Here is a 21,243-nt window from a genome sequence, read left to right as displayed (position 1 = left end):
TGGAGTGAAGTTATTATGGCTTTTTAAAAAAAAAAATCGGTCAGTTTGGGCACTGCCTTGCAAGGAATCTGGGTTTGCATGCTTAGCTTGTTGGGTGCAGACTGAACACCTTCATGCATCATCGATGCCACTGCTGGAAACTCCCCCCAAACTTTTGACTGATTTATAAGTTGGAGCTGATGGAGGATTTTAATGAGTTTCTTACAGTACTGGACCTGAATGCAGAATCCTGGTTTTTTATTTTATTTTATTTATTAAATTTATATGCTTGAAATATTAATAGTAAATGTGAAATATACATATGAAATTTATTTGTTGAACAATGCAAAAAAGGAAACAACCTAAACTCCAGCGCAAGGAAAAGGAAAAAGCTAGCAGGAACGTCACCTCCATGCATAAGGTTGCTTTCACTGATTCATTAATAATATCAATTAAAATAAAATACCCCTTGGCAATCTCAGCCCCTGGCGTCCTCATCAGCATCACCCTGCTCGTCCCGTTCCGCCACGCCCGGAGTTCCCGCCGCGTTTTGCCGCCCACCCGCGGGGGAGCTCTGCAAGCTCCGCCCCCTTCGAACGGGCTGTTTCGTGCAATAGAGCCGGGGCCCTCGGCGAGTTCTCGCGAGATGGGGCGTGACGAGGCTGCGGAAGGCGGAAGTGGGCGCTTTCGGGGCTCCACGTGGGAGGCTCTGTTGATGCGCGCTCAGATGGGGAAAGCGCGGAAGAGGCGCAACTGGCGGGCGCGGCTGCCGGGGTCGCCCGGGCGGGGGGGCCGCGCTCCCCAGGAGCCTGTGCAGCTGGAACTGGGAGGTGAATTATTATTATTATTATTATTATTATTATTATTATTATTATTATTATTAATCCCGCCCATTTTATATAGAACTCAAGGCGGCGAGCCTATCTGCCTCCTGTTTTCCCCATAACAACAACCCTGCGAGGTGGGCTGGGCTGGGCTGGGCTGGGCTGGGCTGGGCTTTGCTGAGAGAGAGGCGGGCCCAAAAGGTCAAAATAAAATATACCCCAGGGCTGACTGTTCCTGCCTATCGTTTACATGCCGTGTCTCATCTCTAAAGCAAATTAACTCCTTTCCCTTTCCTAGTAATGTTTTTAGATTGACGTTTTATGTATTTATATATATTTATGGTTTTAATGTTCTGGATGAGTCGCCCAGAGTTCCCCCGTTGGGGGGAGATGGGCGGGGGAGAAATTTAATAAATAAATAAATGACCTCATGCACCACTTGGAACAAGGCATCCATTCTGCCCAGTCTCCTGTTTCCAGCAGCAGACAGCCTTCTTTCCCTACATTGACTATTATTACTATTATTATTATTGGGTCTGTGTCACTTTCTGTCACATATCCCTCCCTTTTTCCTCTTAAGGCGATTCCAAGGGTCTCCCCACTTTTTTAAACTCCATCACAACAACCCTGTGAGGTAGGCCAGTCGGAGGAGAACACATGCCTGGCCCAAGGTAGTCCAGTCCGAGCAGCTTTCCTAAGCGCGGAGGGACTTGAACCTGGGCTTCTCTGGATCCCCGGTAGCTGTGAGGCTATCCTTTGGAGAAGCCTGTCTCTGGAGACTCCACGGGTTCGTTTTAGCAATGTAGAAGCTGCTTTAGGCCGAGAGCCTGGACCTGTCCTCTGGGAAATTGAGGGGTTTTGGATAGAAATGTTTTGAGCTCTTGGAAATCAGGAATGAAAGGGTTTTCGGAGATGCCGTAATGTTGAGGTCCAGGCTTTCTCTGCAAAGGGACCTCTGTTACTGTTTGTAGTCACCTTTTGGTATGTGGAAGTAGACGATGTCTGTACATGGAGGTTTGACTAGTTTCGCTCTGGTTAGGTAGCTGCTGGCAACGGTAACGGTCTGTGGGAGTGACCTCGGGAGACAGGAGGAAGAGCCGCAGCCAGGGCGACCGTCAGATAAGAGGCAGCTGAGCCCTCAGAAGGAATGGGGCGGTGGAAAGCATCTCGGAAAGGACCCTCCCTAGTTCTCTGGAGAGTAAAAGGAAAGGAGGGGAGAAATACTTTCAGTCTTGCAAGAATCTATTAATGTAACCTTACCATAAAGATAGAGTTAGTACTCCCGGTTACACCTCTTGTCTAGCCACAGGGCTAAGAGGGAGTCCTCTGTGTGGCTTTCACGCAAGAGGGAAGAGAGAAGGTCTGCTCGCTTCAGAGCCGCCCGCTTTCTTCCGACAATTGATGTTTCAAGGTGGGTTGCCTGGGTGGCTTGTTCAACAAACTGAACACAACAGTCCTAGTTGTTGCCGATCGGTCTGAAGTCCGTGGACTAAGAGAGCCCTTGGCACTTATTTCAGAGGGAACGTGCGTGGAGCTGGGCCAGCAAAGTAGAGTTGCGAGGTGAGGTCCTCTTTCTCTTTCTCCCCCACCCCCTTCCAGATGACACCATCTTGAAAGGAGTGGATGACAGCAATGCCCTCGTCCTTCCATCACGAAAAGCCCGGCAGGAGAAGCCTGCCCCTTGTGATCAAGCTCCAGGGAGGAGGCCCCTGAGCAAGAAGCAGAAGAAAATTTTGCAGAAGGTTTTGGAACAGAAAGCCAAGAAAGAAAAGGTGGGTGATCGATTCAGGAAATCCACGCTTCCCAACCGCGGTCCAGGGAGGCGAGGGATGTCGGCCGCATCCTCGGCTCACGTGGCTTGTCCCATTTTGTTTGGTGTGAAATCCTAGCGAGCGGAATTGCTGAAAAGGCTGAGCGAAGTCCAGGTGTCTGAGGCTGAAATGAAACTCCTGTATACCACTTCCAAGCTAGGAACAGGAAAGCGGATGTTCCAGGCCAAAAGGTGAGATAAGGAAGGGTCAAGCCTGCTTATTCCGTTTTATTTATGCAATGTGGACATAGGTTTGGTTGGGCTGCACCTTTTGGCACATGTTTGAGCTCATCTATGTGCCCTTTGGGACAGGCAGATAATGTTTAAGAGAGGGCAAATCAGACTTTCGGGGCAGCTCCACATCTGAGAGCCTCCAGAATTCTTAGAAGAATGTGCATCGGACTGGGGCATTCTGGGAGTTGACATCCCCTCATCTGGAGTGGGAAAACTGGCATAAATCATTTTCCCTGGTGCCTCTTCAGTGCTTGGGGATTAAGGTGGAACGGGGTTTAAACACAGTCTTGGTGTTTCAGGTCAGCCCAAGAACCGAGTGCCGGCTGGTCGAAGAAAATCAAAAGCGTTGGGGGGGCAAATAGGAAAAGATGCAGGCTTGAATTGGAGGAGGAGGTGGAAGAAGAGGGAAAGGAGGAGGAAGAGGAGAGTGGGGAATCTGAGATGGAAGAACAGGTTGAAGAGGGACTTCCAGAAGCCTCTGCTGCCGCTGAGACAGAATCCGGAAAGGTCTCCCACTCTCCGCTCTGTTTGCCCAAAGAACCTGATAGATCTTCTGTGCAAAAGGACACAACCTCTAAGCCCACGTCAGAACCCGTGGTTTTCATTCCAGTGGATCGATCCTCTGAGATTCAGGTCAGTTTCGAATCCAAAACCTAGAGAAGGTTCTCATCCACCATTCTGCCACCCCGGTTTGCTAATGAAGCCACGGTTAGCCGGGCACTCGTATCGCACTCAGGTATAAATCATAGCTTATGTGCTAAACCAAAAATGAAACCATCTGGCATGGGAAGCGAGAAGCTACCCGTAGTTTGCGATGAAAGGGGCTCCTCGAGTGGGAATTTTAACCACAGGGCTCTTAAAACTCCACAGCGATGGGTATTAAAACCCAATTTGCCGTTGGAGCTGCAACAGCCAATGGCTAGCCTCTGTTCTTTGTAAAGGCGTTTCTCTTGTTTGTCTAAGGAAGCCAGGTTGAAGCTCCCAATCCTTGCCGAAGAGCAAGTCGTAATGGAAGCCGTGCGGGAGAATCCCATAATTATCGTATGCGGGGAAACGGGTTGTGGCAAAACCACGCAAGTGCCTCAGTTCCTCTATGAAGCAGGCTACGCAAGGTATTAGCTTTTGGATTTCTAATGCAGCGTTCATATTTATTCTCCATTCCTTGGTCGGTTGGATCTGTCAGTGCTCACTAGAATCAAATCGGATCAATGAACAGTAACCCTCTTTTTGACTTCCGCAAAACTCTGGCACAAATAACGATTTAAGCCAAGGTTTTTCAAACTTGGCGACTTTACAACACATGGACTTCAACTCCCAGAACTCCCCAGCCAGCCAGCATGCCAGTCCACGAATGCTGGCTGGGGAATTCTGGGAGTTGAAGTCCACCCATCTTAAAGTTGCCACGGTTGAGAAACACTGATTTAAACCCTGTATTGCCCTGTGGCGGGAGGTCAAGCCTGCAACCTGGGAAGCTCCCTTCTGGGAGGAAAAGCAGAATTGTTGGTTTGGCTGAGTTTGTCACAACTCATCGGGGAAGGCTGATCCGAGAAGGAGCTCTGAAGTTCCACGCTTCTGTTCTGTGACACTTTTGTGAGAGGGAAGGTACGGAGCTAGGAAATTGCAAAATGGCTTGGTCAAAAGAGGGGCCCCACAGCTGGCAGCGAAAGCTTGGATGCAACTGTGAACAGCCATAGCCTCGGTTCCCGTTCGTTACCTGCAAAACCCAAAGAAACTGGATTGCATCAAAGGTGTTAATCCCCTCCCTCCGGCTGGTGCGCTAAATCTCATCTCCCTTCGGTCTGTAGCTCCAGCGGCATCGTTGGGATTACAGAACCTCGGCGCGTAGCAGCGATATCTATGTCTCAGCGCGTTGGAGCGGAAATGAACTTGTCATCACGGTAAGGGTGCTCTGGGCGGCCTCTTTCCCAAACCGGTTTTAGATATCGTCGTCAAAAAACATTCTGCCAAAATAGACATCTGCCAACCTCTGGCACCTTTTCCAGGTTCAAGAAACAGAACAATTTGAGGACCCAACTATCCATGGCGATGTTAATAGATGGGATAGATTTTATAAGGAATTCAAGTAGCTGGAAAGTGATATGATGATGATCCTGTCCTTTGGACGTTTCATGCCTCAATCAGTGTTGGGTTTTTAAAGGACACTTTCCATACCACGATGAGCCAGTGTTTCAACTCGCTCCCTGATATGGTTCATGTTTTTTTCAGCCTGACCCAACCGAGTCAAATGCATTATCTGAGTTTTTGAAACGACAGCTAGAAAAATTAAAGTGGACAGTGGTTGGAGGCGAGGAGGCTAACGTTATTGAAGCAAGCATTTATTTGCTCTTCACGTTTGCCCTAAATGCATCCAGTGAGATAGATGCCCGACCTGATGGCATTGTGTCAGTGTTATGCGTTGTGGGGGAATCTGGCAGCCTCAACATTGTTTCTGTGTCCTCCACACCAGTGTGGTTTCCTACCAAATCCGGTACGAAGGGAACGTGACAAACGATACGAAAATCAAGTTCATGACGGACGGTGTGCTGTTGAAAGAAATCCAGAAGGTGACGACTTTTTTTCCTTACGCTTTTGAAATGTGGGGTGCAGGCTGCTTTCAGGAGAATGTTTTGGGCTTAACGTGCTGCCTCGCCTTAGCGGGTCCAAGAGGAGATCCGGGGAGTCAGAAAATCTCTTCTTCCTGCTTCCTCTCCCCCCGAAAAAAAACAAGAGTTGCATTCTGAAATGAAAGAAGAGGAAGATTTTTTCACCCCCTCTTCGAGGGCCTTGAAATTTCCAACACTATCTTGTTCCATTGCTGAATCAAATGCCCGAAACATTTCTGCAAACAGCTTTTCCATCTCAGGTCTCCTCCGATGTATAGCTCCTACTTATAAATTTGCAGCTGAATCCCCCACCCACCCACCCACCAGATTTAAATGGCTTAATGGTTGAGCAACTGTCCCCTCACAGGGCACTTTTGTGGGATTTCAGGCCATTGAGCGTGAGATGATTCACGTCTTCTACGTCTTGGTTGATGAGCTTGGATGGCTGATGTGAAATTCTTCCATTTCCTCGTTCCTCCAGGATTTCCTGCTGTCCAAGTATCGTGTCATTATTCTTGACGAAGCCCACGAAAGGAGCGTGTATACCGACATCTTAATTGGTCTTCTATCTCGCATCGTGCCTCTTCGAGCCAAGGTAGAGAAGACAGAATGATTAATGAAATGGAAGTAGTGTTGTCCCATCGGGCTTAGTTTAATTTGGGACTTTACGTGCCTCGCTTCTCAATCAATCCGATCATCTATCCGCCTGAAGGCCAGGTAAAACCGTTGCCAGATTTAAGGCCAAGCAAGGAGCAGGTGGGAAAAATTGGCCGCTGGGTTTTGAGCATCGTCCTGGGTCGGGGAGAGACCGTGGGATAACTCACTGCGAGCTCTTTCTCTCCCCCCCTCCCCGTTCCTCCTTCTCGTTCCCAAGAAAATCTTTGAATCTTTAGTTCTCCCATTAAAAGTCCAACCTTCCAGTCCTGTCTTATGTTTGTCCGTTGCTAGAAAGGGCAGCCGCTGAAACTGATCATCATGTCTGCTACGCTGCGAGTGGAAGATTTCACTGCTAACCAGAAACTCTTCCCCGTTGCTCCTCCGGTTATACAGGTGAGACGTGACCGGGGGGAGGAAAAGGAAATGAAGTTTTTGCACATGGACCCAACAGACTTCCTTCAAATCTCTATTAAATCCTAACCTTCCTTTTGCCACTCCCACACCCAGGCCTTCACATTTCTATCTAGACTTTAGTTTGGTAAAGACAAAGTCTCAAGTTGAGTTCACCACTTGGCCAAGCTATTTTATTCTGCTTGTGGAAGTGCCCTGGTCACCATATGTGAATGGTGTACCATTGGCTAAGGTGTCTTTGGACTGCCCTGTCTACTATTGTGGGATTTCCTTGTGGTGTCCCATCCATCTTAACCATGCTCAACCCTGATGAGTTTTTTCAAGATGGCCAAAGTCACTCAGGGATAACACACTAGCACTAGGGAAAGGCGTGGGTTCAGAAGCCCATTCCCTCTGCGCAAAACGTGCTTGTTTCGCGACCTTGTGAAGTTGGCTTAACTTTGATTCATATTTTCTTACTAACCAAGCAACATACATGAAACGAAATTCAGTTTTGGTCCTGACCCCGCTGTTTCTTGTTTGGAACGTGGCCCCCAGTTCACCACGTAAAGACCGAGCACAGCAAAAAAAAGAAAGGAGGAGGTAGGGAGGTCTGGAGTTCCTTAAAAAACTCTCGCAGTGTTTGTGTTTTAAGGTTTTATGCAGCAAGTCTGTTAGACGTACAGCATGCAGCTGTGGGCAAAATAGGAAGAAGAAAGCAATTTTCTTACACTCTGCCTTTTTTATTTTATTTAAACATATAGGGATGCACAAAACATTGAAAATAAAAACCACCTAAGAAAAGGCATTATACGATTTTTTTAAAAAATTGCATGGAGCAAAGTAACGCGTAAACATAAAATGCGTAGCAGGCAGGGATGGGAAGTGCTTCATTTTAAAAAACAAGGGAGCAGGGTGGTAATTTAATCCAGAACCGTCTTGATGACGTCGATTTAAATCTGGGTTCAGATCACCATTTTTGTGTCCGCTTGGGATTCGGCACGTTTTCACCCGAGGTCTTTTCTGTGTCAGGTGGACGCGAGGCAGTTCCCAGTCGCCGTGCATTTTAACAAGAGGACCCCGCTGGATGATTACAGCGGGGAATGTTTTCGGAAGGTCTGCAAAATCCACCGGATGCTCCCTCCAGGTCAGATGGCCGGTACAAAAACGGTCTCCTCAAGAGAAACCCAGAATGTTTGGTTTTGTCTGCAGGGAGTGGAGCAAAGCTCTCAGATAGCAGGAGCAGTGCATAGTTAACCCTGGGCCCATCGCTGTGAAGTTCTGACACCCCATAGATCTCTCTGGGTCCTACCCAAACCAGGCCCCCTAAGCTGGATGCCAACCCCCATCATGTCAGCCTGACTAGACAGGAGACACGACCAGATGAGCTAATTCTACTTCATTGTAAGGCTACATTAACAGAATCTTGCAAGTCATAAAGAAGAATTTTACCCCTCCCGGTCTCCTATACAGCCTGAGAAACTAGGGAGGGTCCCTTCTGAGCCTCTTTCTCCATCCATTATGCAGCTGTGGGCTATGCCCTCTCTTATCTGACCGTTCCCTGGCAGCATCTCTTTGCCCCGTCTCCCAAGGTCTTCCCTGCATACCATTATACATCATCACCAGCCAGGTCTTCCAGCATTCAGACATTTTGATATTCTGCCAAGGGAGCAGAAAGCTGTCACTTTTCAGGAACGGACGCTTACGCTCCTTGCAACTTTCCCTTTTGTGGTCCAGTTTAACGTTCCTTCTTTCCTTTTGCAGGGGGGATTTTGGTATTCCTAACTGGACAGGCTGAAGTCCACTCCCTGTGTCGGAGGCTAAGGAAGGCGTTTCCTTTTTGCAGAAATGCCGCCCCGGGTAAGTTTGGAGTTCTTGAGAATGACACCGGCGTCCTTCGATTAAGGCTTGCTCAAACAGCAGCACAGAAGAAGGCGCTCGGTCCTCGAGAATGCAGCCTTTTCTCCTCTCATTTGGGAGGGAGCAACCTGGGTCCATCCAGAGATTTTGGGTGTTAATTTGGCCACGGGATTGTGGGAGGTGTAAGCCCAAGCATCAGGAGGGCACCAGGTTATTTACCTGTGCTCTAAATTTCTGTAAGTAACCCGGTTTAGATCTTTAGGGATGGGTAGCTGTTTTGTCTCGCTTTCTTTCTATCAGGCAGAAAATGTAATGGTCTCAGAATAATTGATATTCCCCACTCTTTCACATCTCTGAGGTGACCCTGGTGTCCTGTGATAGGTGAACTTCATCAGGAAGTTCTGGGCCTATTGATCACTCCCTTAAATCGGCTTCTTGAACGGTTCATTCTAGAGCAGGGTTTCTCAATCTTGGCCACTTTAAGATGGGTGGATTTCAACTCCCAGAATTCCCCAGCCAGCATGGGTGGACTTCAACTCCCAGCATGCTGGCTGGGGAATTCTGGGAGTTGAAGTCCACCCATCTTAAAGTGGCCAAGGTTGAGAAACCCTGCTCTAGCGTTTTGCATTCTGCCCACTTTTTCTGCCCACGTTGCGTCTTCATCGATGCAAAGGTTCAATCTTCTCCGCTCTCGGCTACTAGCATTTACAGACCTGGCTGAGAAAATCTTGGCTTTGCTCTTTGCAGGGCCTGAAGATGAGGACGATTCTCTGGAAGCCGTCCGAAGATTTAAGAAATCCAGACAGAGAAAGAAGCACGCCCTTCAGGTTGGCAAATTTTCTTGCAGGCTCCAGGAAGGGCTTAAAGATCTGTGAACGCCTTGGAAAGAAAGGAACGTGACCTTTCTTTCTTTGAACTCCATCCCGCCTTTCTACAGAAACAGCTAATGGAAGCAAAGCCAAATCGTTTAAAATCTGATTTATTTTAGCATCCGTTCCGTTCTAGCTGGCAAAAGAAGCCATTTGGATTCTGGAATTTCAGGGTTTTTCTCAGTTCGAGGGCTCACGAGGACTGTAAACCTGGGGTGCTTTTTGGAATGCGAGTAAGAACGCAGGGGGTGTGAAAAAAAGGATTTATTCATCTCTTGCCTATTTGCTCCTTATTTAAAAAAGGGGGGGGGATCATAGCTTTGCATATCCATCTCCTAAGCAGCCCATACCTATGTTGTGTGAAAGGCAACACTCTGGTTATCTTCTAGGTGATCCGATACGTTCGTACCTCCCAAACACATTCGAGATTGAACATCTGCTTCTGCGCTCCCAAATGCCCTCTAAATTTCAAACCTAGAAGGTCATTTCGTCTTTGGGGGTTTTTTCCCCCCGCTTTCTTTCTAGACACTCCCCAAAATTGATCTGGATAATTATTCCATTCTGCCGGTGGACGAAGGAGACGAAGACCGAGAGGCGGCAGGGGACGATGACGAAGAAGCGAACTCGGCTGGTTCAGATCTTGACCTTGACCTGGGCGAAGATTGCTCGCAAGAAGGTTTGTCTTTTGCAAACGTTTTAAAGTTGGCTGAGTTTACACAGAAGACTGGGGAGATTTTTAACCATGGTTTGCTGACCAAGCCGTATTAGCCTGGGTAACACCGCATTAAAGCCATAATAAGGGAAGGTACCATCTGATTCAGCCTCTATTTTTCCATTTTCTGGCCAGATTTTGCCTTTGTATTCCTATATGAAATAGAACGCTGGCTTGTTGAACAAGCCATGAATGTTAAGTTAGCACGCTGTTATATAACCTCATCAAATCAATTGGGTTTTTTTTTTAACAGCAGGAGACTTTTTTTAATACAGAGTATCCCCATTTTTAAAGCCACCGTTCTGTTAGGTTTATAGTGAGTAAATCTGGTAAAGAGACTAGTTCTCATGAAGCTTCCAGAAAAATAGGGGCTGTCTTTTTTGTTCTCCTGCCTCTTAGCTCTGATTTGCAAAACATATTAAAATGGATTTATTTACTGGCTATATTTTTATACTGCCATATTTCCCAAAGATTTACAGGGGTACGCAATTAAAATGAAAACACATAACGTTAATGTAAATGAGCAACCGATAAAATACAGCAGAGGTCTCGCTGCAGAAAGGACATTGTTGCATGTACGGATTGCTAATAGCTTTGCAGGCTAATTTTTTCAGCACTTAGATTTCTTTTTCCTGTTTATAATTTGGGTGCAGGTCAGAAACCGGATTCTTCCCACCCTCTTTATGTTCTTCCACTCTACTCTTTGCTGGCTCCTGAGAAGCAAGCCAAGGTAAAACGGATCGCCCCTGCGGGGATATTGGGGTTCGTTAGCAAAAGTGTCTGTTGGGGGTGGATTCTGAAGTTTGCAGAACTATTCCCCCCCAAATAAAAAAAAATTAGGAAAAACAATCTCTTAGATAAGAACACTCCCCACCCTGAAAAAAAAACATAGCTCAGGATGATTTCCAGAATACTCCCTGATTGTTTCTGGGCTCAGAAAATTGGGAATCTGACTTGGAATGGAGTATTGGCTGGCTGGAGCCACGGAGTTCCCCAACGTGGGCAAACATCACCACAGATGCTGTTTGTAGAAGGAATCGCTAGTGGGGTTTGCGCTCTCTGTTTGGTGGGATATTCTTTTTTTCATCCATTGAAAACGGCCCCTGATTTCAGGTTTTCAGGCCCCCTCCTCCTGGCACAAGGCTGTGCGTCGTGGCGACCAACGTGGCGGAGACGTCTCTGACCATCCCGGGCATCAAATACGTGGTGGACTGCGGGAAGGTCAAGAAACGCTTCTACGACAAAGTCACCGGGATCTCGTCATTCAGGGTCATGTGGACGTCCCAGGCCTCTGCCAACCAGCGGGCGGGCCGAGCTGGTCGAACAGAACCAGGCCACTGTTACAGGTCAGCTCACATGTGTTTTGTTTCCCTTTTTGCTTACACGCCAGAAAATCAGAACTGCCCCAATCTTTGGAAAAGCCATTTCAGTTCCCTAGTTCTTAGAACGAGGTTGATCAGCCCTTGGCGCCCACTGGGTGAAGGGAAGATCTTCTGATTCGGGCGGGTGGGCCCTTTGAAGGGTTTTCTTTCTCTTAGTGTGCGCGCTGTGCGTGTCTACACATCTGTGCACTATTTGTACACACGCTTGGATTTATTTTTTAAACCCATTTCTATCCCATCCCAGTCTAAACTCCTCTTGGTTCTGTTGAACACAAAAAGGCAGTTTAAAAGAATCACGTCTTAAAAATCACCCCGAAACATCCCAAATCACAACAATCAAACAACACTGTGCAAAGAGCAACAATAGTTAAAGATGGCAATATCGAATCCAAGGAAACCTCTCTGAAACGTAGCATCTGTGTCTGTATCAGTGTTTCTCAACCTTGACCACTTTAAGATGGGTGGACTTCAACTCCCAGAATTCCCCAGCCAGTCTACTGGCTGGGGAATTCTGGGAGTTGAAGTCCACATACCTTAAAGTTGCCATCGTTGAGAAACACTGGTCTATAACCTCACATTAGAAGAAATCTTGGAGATTTCTAGTCCAACCCCAGCCCAGGGCACTTACATCTCCATGTTGATAGATGGGGAGATTCAAATATGGATACACACCACTGACAGGCGCCAAACACCTCCATGTATGCGTCTCTCCTACTTCAACATGGCTGCAAACTCCAGCACCCATTTTTGGCCACTGTGACCAGGGATGGTCCAGGGGTGCAAGAAAGATTGGAGGATGAGAGGCATTCCAGATGTTCTTGGTGGCCCCCTCCCTGAACTGCAGGATGAAAACCTCTGTCTCACCAGCTGTTGCTCAGTTACAACTGCCAGCCTCCTTCAACATCGGTTCCGCTGGCCAGAGCAACTGGTATTGTAGTCTGTGCCAAGGTGCTAGGCCTCAAGGTCTCCATCCTTTGCGTGCAATCCAGAAACGTCCCCCTTCCTTTGATCCCCGGACAACCATGGGAACGAAAACGGTTCTTTAAAAACAGCCTCGCTAGCAAGGAACCCTTTTTTAAGGGTTGCGTTGATCTCTGTTGCTCCCTTTCTTCTTTTTCTTTTTTTTGTCTCTGCGATCCAGGCTTTATTCTTCGGCTGTGTTCAGCGATTTTGAGCAGTTCTCTGCTCCCGAGATCACCAGGCGGCCTGTGGATGATTTAATTCTGCAAATGAAAGCGTTGAACATCGAGAAGGTGGGGGTCCATTCTTAGCGGTAGATTTATTCAGCTCGGTCGACAGCCTCCCTAGCTTTTGTTTATTTTTTGGAAGGGTAAACTCCTTGTTTATTTCTAGCAAAAAAGGAGATTCGTGGTTCCTTTAAAGACTGTTACAGTGTTCGGATCTTAAGGTTTCATGCCAGAGATCTGTTCGGTGTATGCCACTGAACATACACCAGACAGATCTCTGGACAAAATAGGAAGCAGAAAGCTGTTCTCTTCTACCCTCCCTGCCTTTTACTTTATTTAAACATACAGGGGTCAACAAAACATGGACAATAAAAACTACGTAAGGAAAAGCATGATACTATTTTTTTTTTTTAAATGTGTAGTAATGCATACACATAAAATACGCAGCAGGCAGTGATTGGAAGTGCTTTATTTTAAAAAGTAAAGGAGCAGGGTGGTAATTTAATCCAGAACCCTCTGACCATGTCGATTTAAAACTGGGCTCGGATCACCGTTTTTGCGTCCTCTTGGGATTCCCGATCGTCGTCGTAACCCGAGGACTATCTGGGGCTCCTGATTTTTTTGTCACCATGAACGAATGCAGCTCTCCTGTCCTGCTGCAGTATTCCGTTACGAGTCTCTCTCCATCCCATTGTCTGTGTCTTTCCTATCCATAGGTGATCAATTTCCCGTTTCCGACCCCGCCATCCATGGATGCGCTGATAGCTGCGGAGGAATTGTTGGTGGCACTTGGTGCCTTGAAGGCCCCCACCACAACTGGAAGGTAACAGACATCCATTGGGTTTTGGCCGTAAAGCGTTGATCTGTTACCTCACTAACTCCCTTAGCAGTGTCTATTTTACATCGTTAAGATTAGCCTAAATCCGTGTTTCTCAACCTCAGCAACTTGAAGATGGGTGGACTTCAACTCCCAGAATTCCCCAGCCAGCATGAGAGAAGAACAAATAGATTCTGCCACATGTTTTCCCCCAGAACCCTCTTTTAATGTTTCCTTGTGACCTGTTGCAATACGAGAAGAGACTAAAAGAGTTTTTTTTTTTAAAAAAAACTGCCTCCTTCGCTTTAATTCGAGGTTAAAATTGGGAATCTGCGTTCGCCCGCACCCCCCCAACATCTGCCTCTCCCTTGGAGACCCCCATCTTGGGCACGTCTTTCTGTGTAGCGGGTGACACCATTTCAGGAGTTAGAATATTATTTCACCAATTAATATTTCACCAATTTAATATTCACCGATTAATATAGATGGCCAAGGTCTACCCATCTAAAGTTGCAGTCTTCTTGATGTTTGGCTTGGAGGAATTCTCACGGAACATGCGACGACAAGCTTTTAGGAAAAGTGGGGCTGCGCATTGATTAAAATATGCACCCTGATCTCTCCCCCGCTTCCAAATTTCCTTGTTTCCTTCTTCCAGGTTGGAAAAGCTGCAGGAAGCCAAGTTCAGCTGCCCCATCAGCCCCTTGGGGGTCATCATGGCCTCCTTCCCGGTAGCTCCCCGGTATGCCAAGATGCTTGCCTTGAGCAAACAGCACAACTGCATGCCCTACACCATCGCCTTAGTCTCGGCCTTGACAGTGAGGGAGTTCTTTGAAGAGTTCAACAGGTAAGGCTGCTGCAGGGCTATTAAGAACCTGGTCTCCGTTGCGGTGCATCCTTCAGTGGTTTTATGGGCTCCAAGCTGATTTGTGGGTTAAAGAAACAACCCAGTAAACTGCACGGATTTATCCACGTAGTTGGAAGAGTCAAGAGTGACTCGAAGACACAGAGAAAAATTCAATAGCACTGCAAGGATCAGCCAAAAAGGCGGGCTAGTCGAGGTCCCGCAGAATTAACTGGACATTATTAAGTACCTGGTTAAAACGGACATTGAAATCCAACACATCTGGGGAGCGTCAAGTAGTTATCTAGGATGAGAAATAATGTCCTCCAGGTGAGCAGATATGGGCAAGCTGGGTTTTTTTGTCTCCCGTGCAAATCGTATATTTTAATAGGATGGATTTGGGGGTTAGCGATGCGTAAGCACCGAGCGTTCCTCTCCCCTGCAAGCTTACGTACCAGTTAGGCCTCTGTAAGTTTAACAAAAGGCGTGTACGTGTGAGAAAAGAAAAGCAGAAATTTCCTGGAGGTAAAGCAAGAAATCTACAACGGGACCCCAGAACTTCTGCAGATCAGCAGCTTGGGGCATTTCTCTTGCCTGTCTGATCGATCGATTGAATCATTCATTCATTCATTCATTCATTCATTCATTCATTCATTCATTTTGATGCAGGCCTGCCGTGAGCGAAGAAGAACAGAAGAACCTGAAAGGGAAGAGGGCTCGAATGGTGCAGATGCAACGGGTTTGGGCTGGGCCAGGACCTTCTCGGAAGCTGGGAGACCTCATGGTGATGCTCGGTAACACGGCTCTTCTCCCTGGCTTGTTTGGGGGCGCCAAAGGTTGGTTGGTTGGTTTTCCACCTGAGCTGAGACCCCCTCCTTCTCTTCCAGGAGCTGTGGGCGCCTGTGAATACGCGGGGTGCACTCCTGAGTTCTGTAGCGCAAACGGCCTGCGTTACAAAGCCATGGTGGAAATCCGGCGGTTGCGCGGGCAGCTCACGACCGCAGGTCAGTCTCCCCACCTGCCCCCGTTCGTCCCAGCTCCCGTTCTTGGGGATCTGCTCTTCCTGGCCTTGAGGGCATCATTCAAGTGGGCCACCTCCGCTTGAATGATGGCTCTGACCCTCACAACCTCGGGGTGGGTGTGTTCGCTTCCCAGTGAACGCCGTCTGCCCGGAGGCCCAGCTCTTCGTTGACCCCCAGATGAAGCCCCCCACAGAAGAGCAGGTCACTTTCTTGAGGCAGATCGTCCTGGCAGGGCTGGGAGACCACATCGCCCGAAGGATCCGAGCCGAGGAACTCCTCGACAAGAAGTGGAAAAACGCCTATAAGGTCTCCCCCTCTCGCGCGTTTTAGTGCCAGGACCTCCCTCTTTCTTTAATTAATTCATCTAATTTTATGTAGACATGGCAAGGAAAAAAATAGGTAAAACACCTCGGTACACTGAAACACACACACGTGTAATTAAAACCATCTTTACACGTAAAAAAAAAAAAAAAAAATTAAGCGAGACCAAAAATAAGAGGAAAAGATTAAGGGGGAAAAAAAACCAAAAAAGAAAGAAAAAAATGGGGAGGAAATGTGCCTTATATGTTATTAATAATCGCTGGTTTACTAATAAGTATCACACACTAGTATAATATGATCAGTACGCGGTATTGTTGTAAAATATCACAAAACGTCTGCCGAGGACTTTCACCTTAGCCAGGAAGATGGAGTTGCTGCTGGTTTGTAATATGTGGAGTTTTTTATTCTCTCTTGTTCTGCTTCTGCATCCCACCCTTTTCTCCCCTGCTAGACGCCACTTCTGGACGATCCAGTGTTCATCCACCCCAATTCTGTCCTGTTTAAGGATCTCCCTGAGTTTGTGGTGTTTCAGGAAATAGTTGAAACCACCAAGATGTACATGAAAGGTAAAACAGGCAGCTCTTTCCCTTCCTCGGCATCTATTTTTAAACAACATTTTTAAAGAAAAGAATATAGACAAGGGGAGAGAAAAGACATGTCAAAAGAAGAAGAAGGTAACAGACAAATGTATTTGCTTATGAAATCATAACATATTATTATGTCCCTTTTTTAACAAAATAAAGGATTTTTTTTTAAATCCTTTGGCTCCTTAGAATAAATAGATCCGATCTCTTTATTTAATGACATGTTTTCTAAAAGAAGAATATAGACATGGAGGGAGAAAGGTGTCGTGCAGAGTGATAATCCCAAACACTCCTGTTTGTGCAGAGCGCAGCAAAAACTCCAGGAAAATATTAGCCACGAAAGCAAACACAATGCAAAGGCCATTTCTTGTTTCCCAAAGAAATCCAGTCAGAAAAGATATACTAACTGGTGTTTATTGATAAAAATGCAAAAACTCCACAAAATGCAAATATCATACAAAATATGAAGAAAAACACATTTTCTCATGATATTGTAGCATCCAAGACCTATTAGCAACACAAGCTTAACAAAATCTCTAGCTACAAACTCTTAGAGAAGAGGTACACTACTTGGTAATTTGTTACAACTACGTAGCCCATAAACCCTACATAGTGGCTAACATTAAAACAACTAACAACTACTCAGAGAGGCTGAACATTTTCCTCTCCTTGTATTATAGCTCTATGCCACCCCCACTGGGTACCTAGCATACACACGCCAATAGGTGGCAGTAAATAGCACAATACACAACACACAATAACAGGTGTTTTTCACATGATCTCTATAGCCAAAATATTATTTGTTATTGTTGTAAAGATAACGGGATGAATCCTAGATGGGATGGGGGTGTCTGATCTGAATAATAGTTTTGTAGAGCAGTGGCGTGCTTGTGTTCTTCTCATTGCTACCACCAAGCTCCATGTCTTCTCTTAGAAGGAATATTTTTACGGGACTCAAAGTCTTGCGTATCTTCTGACCCATAGAAGCCGAGCTAAACTCCTGCTCTCTCACAATTTTATTTTCTGGGTGGTTCCCGCTCTTCTGAAGGGGTTTCAGCCATTGAACCGGAGTGGATCCCTCTCCTCCTGCCTCCCTACTGCCATTTTGAAAAGCCATTGGATAATCCTCCCCCGTTTTACTGTCCCGAAACGGGCCACGTCCGTTGCCACAGGCCCAGCACCTTCTGTAAGTTGGCTTTCTCTATTCAGTAAATATCTACTGAACTTGAAGCATGCAACGAAAGAAATAGGAGTTCCTTTACGATCCTTGCATTGATGACGTTACCAAGTGGGGTCGTGAGACGTCCACAAGCCAGCCACCGAGCTCAGGGAGCACCGAGTTGAACCCTGAACCGCGGAGATTCTCTTCGGTCGGAATCCTCTTTTACTCCCTTTGCCATCCTGAGCGATCTTATTGCAGGAAGGTGACGCCCTGAAGATGGCAGATCTCCCAGTGAGACGGTTCACTTACGGCAGTGTTGTCCAAACTTGGCCACTTTAAGATGAGTGGACTTCAACTCCCAGAATTCCCCAGCCAGCCATGAAGTTGAAGTCCACTCATCTTAAAGTGGCCAAGTTTGGACAACACTGACTTACAGCTTCCTTGACAAGGAACCGCTAAAGTCCACCATGGTTGAGCGCAGCATACGGTTCGCCCTGAAGATACTCACTCTTCTCCCTTCTCTTGCTACAGATCGGGTCGGTTGGCAGCTTCCTGCGGTGGAGGCAGATTATCCAGAAGGCCTTGATCGCTTCAAACTTTTTGCCAAGTTTCTCTTGGAAGGAAAGGTGGGTGCGCATTTCTTTCTGTCTCAGCCCCCACCCTGATCTGCTGCTGCCTCGGACTTTCGTTGAATTTCAAGCGTTCCTCGCCCAACCGGATGCCTGCCGGTTAACCGCGTTCGACTACAAGTATCATGGCCTCCCCTCAGCGTCAGCCACGTCAGCGGCACGTGGGAGTTGTAATCCAGGAGCAGCTAGAAGGCCACAAATTCCCTGCCCCTCGTTTTTTTTTTTTTTTAAAGGAAAGGAAATAATTTTCTCATGTTACAGTCTCTGTTGTTATTTGCACGCTAATTAAGCACACTAAAAGGTCGGTGATGAGCGATTGGAAAAACGCTTCAGGATGTCGGGCTCGCAGATTCGTGGATGAATACAGTGGGACTTTTTTGTTTTTCTAGGTTGTGAAAACGTTGGCAGCCTACAGCCGTTGCCTGCTGTCGAGTCCGGTCACGATGCTGAAGACGTGGTCCAAGTATGTTGCTCACTGTGGCTCCGCTATTTGGGGCTGGTTGTAGAGTTAGGGCGTCCCAAAAAGATGATTTGTCTCATCCCAAAGCCTTCAGAACAAGCTGGGAAAGCATCTTGGGGTAGAAGATGCTCCTATTATCTGTCCTTAAGAAGGCTCCCTCTCTCTGAAGGATGCTTTACAACATCTCTTGCACGTCGTCGTGCTGTAGCTGCAAGGATAAAATATAACATCAAGACAGGATCAGGGGCCCATCTGGTCTCCAGAAACATTGCTGTATTGGCCACAGGCAACTGGCAAGTGCCTGACCCAAAGGCGTCCCTCCGGCTGGGTGTATACATTGAGCTACGTTGTGGCTTCTTTAGCATGGTTTGTTAAACAAACCACAGTTGGCTCTATTCAACACTGCCAGAAACCCGTCAGCTTACAAATCACAGCGGTGGGTGGGAGCACCACGCTCAGACACCCACCCACCCACCCCCCGGGGGAAAAAATGCATAGGAAGATTTGGTGGCTGGGTGCAAAAAGAGCTTTTCTTTCACCACCCCCCTGAATGGGGGGGGCCAAACGTTTGGCCTCCATGCTGGGAGGGGGCTGTGGAAGGAGCAGAGAAGGGACTTTCGGGTTTGCAGATATTTCAGGAACCTGTTTTGCCCCTTAAAAGGCTTGGATCCTCCTCCTGGAACGACCCGTGTCCCCTTCCACCTGCCCCTTCTCTTGAAGTGTCACCCACGAGACCGCAGGCCCACCTTGGTGGGGCCCACCACGACACGGCCTTTGTGGGGGGAATGCCACCAGCAATTTGGAGCAGCTGGGTGGGAACCAGGTCATAACGTCTTCTGGCATGGGGGTCTGCCCCATGGCCAACCAAGACAGAACCACGCTTGGGTTGCACCCCTCTGGAAAAAAATACCAGAGTCCTGGATCCCCCACCTCCAACTGTACCCACTTTATTAAAAGCCAGAGAGGTACAGCTGAGATTTAGAGGTGGAAGAAGTGAAATGCATGGGTCTTTCCCACAATCCATTTAGGATAGAGGAGGGTTGGTTGGTAGGCATCCATGCACCATGCTTGGGACCAGTTCCATTTGCTCCCCGCCTTGATTTTTCCCTCTGGATCAGGGTTTCTCAACCTCAGCGACTTTAAGATGCGCGGACTTCAACTCCCAGAATTCCCCAGCCAGCAAGGCTGGCTGGGGAATTCTGGGAGTTGAAGTCCGCGCATCTTAAAGTCGCTGAGGTTGAGCAACCCTGCTCTGGATCAATCCCTTTGCTTGATGTTCCTGCAGGCTCCAACCGAGGACAGAATCCTTGCTTCAGGCGCTCATTTCCGAAAACGCGGATAACAGCAACGCTTTGCAAGTTGCCTGGGAGAAGAATCCGAAATGTAAGCTTCCAGATACGTAAGACCATGCTTTGCCTTTTTAGCAATTCCGCCGGTAAAGATTTGCAAGGTTTTATAACCTGCCGTTGCCGGGATCACGATATCAGGCTGGCTTCGGGACCGTCACCGTTTAATCGCAGGTGGCTGACGCATCCCTCTTTAAACCTTCCCATTGCAGATTTGCTGGCAGAATATTGCCAGTGGATTCCACAAGTGACCCACGAGGAAGTAGCTAAAATCTGGCCTCCGGTGGCGTGATGCTGTGGGTGTTTGAGCTAGGAGCTCTCCGGCTTGGGTTCTCCCCGAAAACACCATGGAAAAAGCAAGATCCATAATTGCACAAGGAAAAGGGGAGAGGAATTCGTTGGTGCCCAAGGAGCAACACGGGTGTGATCTGTGACATTTACCTGCAAAGAAGTCATCGCCGGGCAGAGAATTTCCTTGAAGATGTTCGAGAGAAGAAGTTTGAGGCATGCTGGATTGAAGTCGCAAGCCTCACACGTTCCATTAAGCTGCGTTTCTTTTCATCGTGGTTTTCTGGCTAAGCCGCAATGGTTAAACTTTCGCCCGCAGACCCAGAAACCATGGCTTAGACATCACAAGGGGTTGGTTCACGCAAACACACGGAGCCACAAACACACCACGTTAAGGCTTAGCAGAGTAGAGAAACTCTCCCTTCACACGTTCCAACCCTACAACGAACTGCAGCTCTTCCAGGTTTTGCAGAAATAAACGTCAAGAAACGGCACGTGCTTGAAAAAAAATAAATGTTATAGTTTTGAGTCTCTACATCTGTTTCTTTTCCTTTAAGGGCTCCTCGTGCTAATCTTGGCATTTTCTGTTCATACCCGCTGGGAGTCGCAGCAGTTTGTAAATGCAATAATTCAATGAATATTTACCCTCTACGTTCTGTGGTTTATTTTCCTTTGCTTCGACACACACACCCTCGAGATGTTTTAATTTGAATGCCCGCGGAGGGCAGGAGAAGCAGATTTTTCTTTCGAGATGGGATTTCCTTCTGCTCCAGTTGCAATGGTGAAAATGTCCCCACCCCCTCCCCACAACCCTTTGTGGGTTTTGAACTTGATCATCCAGTTGGAAAGAATGAAGTAGAATCGCTTTGGGTGGCTCAATGCATCAGTACCTTGTAAAAAATGGAATTTTCAAATGTAAGACAACCGTTGTCTTGGGGGAAGAATCTCAGAAACTGCCCTACACATCTTCTGGCCTTTTTATATTTTTAAAGCTGCACTGGGGTGGCATTTAATTTCGTTGTACAAGTAGTACAATGACAATAAAGATGACTTTGACTTTGATAATGACTTTAAAAAACAACCAAAGCACGCACTTGTTCATAAATCGGTTATTGCCCTGAACGATGCCATTTTCTGAAATAAATATTTTTCCTCCAACCCACCTGTGCTTTGCAGATCCTTTGCAAATGTGGTGTTATACATTCATCCTCTTGTCGACTCCTTTTAAACTAAAAATAGAAGGGTGTTGCATACGCCTAAGAGATG

General features: G+C 47.2%; 1 protein-coding gene across 1 annotated transcript; it reads left to right on the top strand.

The window, feature by feature from the left end:
- The first annotated feature begins 636 nt into the window (after nucleotides 1-636).
- Nucleotides 637-21,130, top strand: DHX37 (DEAH-box helicase 37). Its single transcript, XM_088135288.1, has 27 exons — nucleotides 637-809; nucleotides 2,403-2,575; nucleotides 2,693-2,805; nucleotides 3,147-3,480; nucleotides 3,811-3,959; nucleotides 4,653-4,745; nucleotides 5,315-5,411; nucleotides 5,932-6,045; nucleotides 6,399-6,500; nucleotides 7,530-7,644; nucleotides 8,262-8,357; nucleotides 9,105-9,184; nucleotides 9,752-9,902; nucleotides 10,592-10,668; nucleotides 11,052-11,284; nucleotides 12,462-12,573; nucleotides 13,224-13,330; nucleotides 13,980-14,168; nucleotides 14,835-14,959; nucleotides 15,053-15,169; nucleotides 15,321-15,493; nucleotides 15,960-16,074; nucleotides 17,141-17,278; nucleotides 17,786-17,880; nucleotides 18,273-18,346; nucleotides 19,629-19,726; nucleotides 19,902-21,130. Exons 1-27 carry the CDS (start codon nucleotides 695-697, stop codon nucleotides 19,979-19,981), a joined length of 3,465 nt encoding a protein of 1,154 aa, XP_087991414.1. The 5' UTR covers nucleotides 637-694; the 3' UTR covers nucleotides 19,982-21,130.
- The last annotated feature ends 113 nt before the right edge of the window (nucleotides 21,131-21,243 follow it).

Source organism: Python bivittatus, unplaced genomic scaffold (assembly GCF_059951505.1).
Source record: "Python bivittatus isolate LINGU-HERP-01145 unplaced genomic scaffold, Pbiv_v1 ctg000100_np1212, whole genome shotgun sequence".
NCBI classification, from domain to species: domain Eukaryota; kingdom Metazoa; phylum Chordata; class Lepidosauria; order Squamata; family Pythonidae; genus Python; species Python bivittatus.
This window is presented reverse-complemented; position numbering and strand designations above follow the sequence as displayed.

Bases quoted from the DNA above. Each gene is read 5' to 3' on its own strand.
- DHX37 (XM_088135288.1), top strand. From the start codon at position 695: ATGCGCGCTCAGATGGGGAAAGCGCGGAAGAGGCGCAACTGGCGGGCG. The intron at 3,960-4,652 runs GTATTAGCTTTT...TTCGGTCTGTAG, and splicing joins TATGAAGCAGGCTACGCAAG to CTCCAGCGGCATCGTTGGGA. The intron at 11,285-12,461 runs GTCAGCTCACAT...TCTGCGATCCAG, and splicing joins GAACCAGGCCACTGTTACAG to GCTTTATTCTTCGGCTGTGT.